The sequence below is a fragment of the Nematolebias whitei genome, chromosome 19 (assembly GCF_014905685.2).
Source record: "Nematolebias whitei isolate Nwh7 chromosome 19, NemWhi1, whole genome shotgun sequence".
In the NCBI taxonomy this organism is placed as follows: Eukaryota; Metazoa; Chordata; class Actinopteri; order Cyprinodontiformes; family Rivulidae; genus Nematolebias; species Nematolebias whitei.
Genome location: NC_056516.1, coordinates 13,114,175 through 13,117,900, shown reverse-complemented (window position 1 = coordinate 13,117,900; position 3,726 = coordinate 13,114,175). Strand labels below are relative to the sequence as shown.

The 3,726-nt window shown below is 42.7% G+C and overlaps 1 protein-coding gene across 1 annotated transcript in view; it reads right to left on the bottom strand.

Moving 5' to 3' along the window:
* The window catches only part of maneal (mannosidase endo-alpha like), a 10,406-nt gene continuing 6,680 nt past the window's right edge, over positions 1 to 3,726 (bottom strand). Inside the window, exons 3-4 of the mRNA XM_037693717.1 lie at positions 3,042 to 3,118; positions 1 to 694 (exon numbers count right to left, since the gene is read on the bottom strand). Coding sequence (XP_037549645.1) covers positions 58 to 694; positions 3,042 to 3,118 — 714 coding nt within the window. The 3' untranslated portion in view covers positions 1 to 57. The remainder of the gene's footprint in view (positions 695 to 3,041; positions 3,119 to 3,726) is intronic.

Below are 3,726 nucleotides of genomic sequence, written 5' to 3'. Positions count from 1 at the left end.
GGCCTTAACGTACTTCCTGGTTCTGCTCAGAGCATCTACCAGCAGCTGGAGACACGTTCACAATAGCCACTTATCTTTCTCCTTGTTGAAGTTCTCAGCCCATTGGCGTGTGAGCTGCAAATAGTGGTCTGGGTCATTTGGCTTGTAGTCCATGTACAAACGAGTCAGAGTTTTCTTGGGTATAGCCCTCTCGATCTGAGTGCCTTCATGCCACTGGTTGAAGGAAGTAATGGTGACAATCTCTGGTCTGACAGCCAGAGCTGCCTGCAGGGATGTCTCGTAGTAACGTCCGTTGACTCGGTTTCGGGTGTTGTGGCTATTCCATGGACGCACTGCTGTGTCTGCATATCCTGGTCCGACGCTGGGGATAAACAGCAAATTGTTTGCATCACAGAAGGTCTTGATGGCTTTCCAGTTCTGGTGTGAGGAACCAAAGGAAAAGCCATTGGAAGCAAAGTAGGTGTAAATCCCATCAAATCCACTTGCCAGGATGTCATGTTTGTGGCGCTCCTCGACAATGAGGGCAACAAAAATCCCATCATAAAGCGTGCCTCTGATGCTTTGGGAGCCTTTAGCTGTCAGGAGTTCTGCCCAGGATTCAGGTGGTGTAAGGTAGGAGTCATAGATGTAAAACATGGGCAGGACTTGCCCTGTGCTTTTCCTGAATCTGTAAAAGGCATCGTGGTTTCCATATCTGAGAAGAATCAAAGGGAAGAAATTACATTTAATATGATGAAAGCATTTGAAATAAATTTACTGTTTAAGTCAACAACAGCTGTTGGTGAACAGCGCTTGTGAGGCAGTTTCCAAAATCTCATGCAGCATTAGCAGGGGTTCTCCATTTCCTTGCAGGATTAGTAATAAAGTATCAGTAGATTTGAAGCATAGTATAAGTACAAAGTTTTGTCACTTTAACTTTCAATTTGCACAAAAAAGACACGTTTTTTTTATTTTTTTTATCAAAATTGTTGTAGAGCTGTTGCAGGCATCTGAAACTCTTCTCAGTTTAGATGCATGTTCAATAATCCAGGAAGTTAAATCTAACAAAGTTAGATATTATTTGAATCTGACTCCCCGGTTGGCCTCGAAACAGGCCAACATCAATTTCTCATGGGAATTTTTTTTTCCTTTTTTCCTCCCTGGCTCTCATCGAGGCGGCTGCTTCTGTCATTCCTCCCCCGTTTTTCCTTCTTCCTGCTCTGCTCTCTGTGTGTCTGAAGTGCCTGGTTCACATCTCCCGAACATAAATTAAGAAGATTATGGATTTGGTATCGTGGGCGTTCAACTCTATTGATAAGATTTTTTCATCAAAGCGACAAGGTCTTGGAGAACCGGTGTGTCCAGCTGAGACTCACGCTGTGGGGCACGTCATGGACCCATGGGGAGTGTGGCAGATGATGTGCCACTCAGTCCTGTCTCAGGAGGATGTTGAAGATGTTTACATATTTGGATTTATGATAGCAGGGACTCTGCTTGTTGGCATCGGCGGGGCTCTGTTTTATCGACTATTGAAGCAGACGGCGGCAGCTGTTTCGGCCATGACAAAGCTTCCGAGTCAGTGTGAAGGTTTGGTCCGTGCAGTAGGAACTTTAAATCATCTGGTTTATGAGCTAAACTGTAAGGAGGAGGCGATTGAGAATCGCAGGCCACCTGCGGCTTCTGGGACTCGTCAGCGTGGTGGGTTCGACCTTGAAGGAGACTCATGACATGGATCAGTGGAATGGAATCCCACAATTAGGCATTTTCGGAACCAGAACGTCCAGATGGACTCAAGGCTGAAGGAAAAAGTAATCTGTCTGCCTGAAGAAAAACAAGAATCAAAGCTTATCTGAATCTGACTCCCGACTGCCTCGGAGACGGGCCGACTATCAAATTCCTCCTGGGACATGAGTAACCAAGGACAAAAGCTTCATCTATCATGCCCCCCAAGAACTTTCTGTGCAAGCTTATCAGAACTGCTGGCTGAAACTACATCTTCAGAAACTGTGGATGATCTGAAAAAACTCATGGACAAATCTCAACATCTTGATGTCAAATGCAAATGTAATCATGTTTTAATTGTGCTGCTGGTTGAGGTTTTTGATGTCTCAAATCGTGTCCTGATAGACAAGATGTGAAAGATCTTTTATGGTAATACCACTGTCTACCCTCATGTTTCTCCCCCTTTTCCTATCTAAGATTATTATCTGATAAAGGATAAGAAAAGTCCATGCTTTCTATAGTTGCAGCTTTGTGCACTCCGCCCATCTTCGTGCACTCCGACTGTACGTACATGTTCTCGTTGTATCTCAGTGCAAGGCCAATAAAGTTTATTCTGATTCTGAAATGTGTAAATTAAGGAAAAGCTTCGTCTATCGCCCCCCCCCCCCCCCCACACACACACACACACACTCACACATCTTCTTTGGAAGCTTATCAGAACCGTGCCGGCTGACCATCATCTTATCAGGACAATGGTCTATCTGTTAGTGCTTCATGGATCGTCATGAAATGCACATGTAACATGTTCATAAATCTGCTGCTGGCTGAGTATTTTGTTGTCTTAAATCGTGTCCTGCTAGGACAAGGTGTAAAGAAATCTTTTTTGTAATGCCACTATCTTCTCCTCATGGCTTTTGTCCCTTTTTCTATCTAAAAAAATGTACTCTGTAAAGTATAAGAAGGCCGCGCTATCACAGCAGCAGCTACGTGCACTCTGTCCATCTTTCGGACGACTGTACGGACATATTCTTGTATCTTGGTACAATGATAATAAAGATTATTCTGATTCTGAATCGATATACATACAGTACATATAGAAAACATGTAAATTATAATAAATACTGAAAGTACCCATGTGAAATAAATGTTATGAAATGGCCTAATATGGAGAGTTTTAACACTATTGTAATTCTTTATTATCTGGATGGGAACACTCCCTAAAATTTTTCCATTCAACCAAAATGCAGCAGTTGCTGTGTCATACAGTGACTGTAAATAAAGTTTTTATGCAGGGAAAGGAAATTAATCCAGCACAAAGAAAACCATAAGAAAAACCTTACTTATCAATAATATATCTGATGTTGTCATGCATGCTCCGATCAGACCATCCCTTGTACGGCTGGAAGTGGAAGGCCACCTGTGCACACAGATGTTAAAAACATATTTACACAAACGCAAAGTGAATATACAAAAATCTGAACAAAAGGAATTGTGCAGTTAATAATCGTGCTATTTGTTTTATGAGAGAAGCATTTTTTTTAGAACGTGGACCTGAAAACATATTTTTATTTTTGAACCATAGCATTATTTAAAATGCCAAATACTCGCCGTTCTGCAATATCTTCCCATTTATTTCCATTTATTCAGCATTAGGACACCACTGTAGATTGAACAAAAATACTTCTACTGAGCATTTCATTGCATCGTTGACCTTGTGTTCATCTGCATATGACAAATAAACAATAAACTAATAAATGAGGGTGGAGGCAGGTGGAGGGCAGCACGGTGGCGCAACTGGTAGAGCTGCTGCCTCTCAGCGAGCAGGTCCTCGGTTCAAACCCCGGTCCAGGGGCCTTTCTGGGTGGAGTTTGCATGTTCTCTCCGTGCATGCGTGGGTTTTCTCTGGGTACTCCGGTTTCCTCCCACAGTCCAAAAACATGCATGTTAGGCTGATTGGTAACTCTAAATTGTCCCTAGGTGTGAGTGAGAGAGTGAATGTTTGTTTGTCTCGTTTGTCTCTATGTG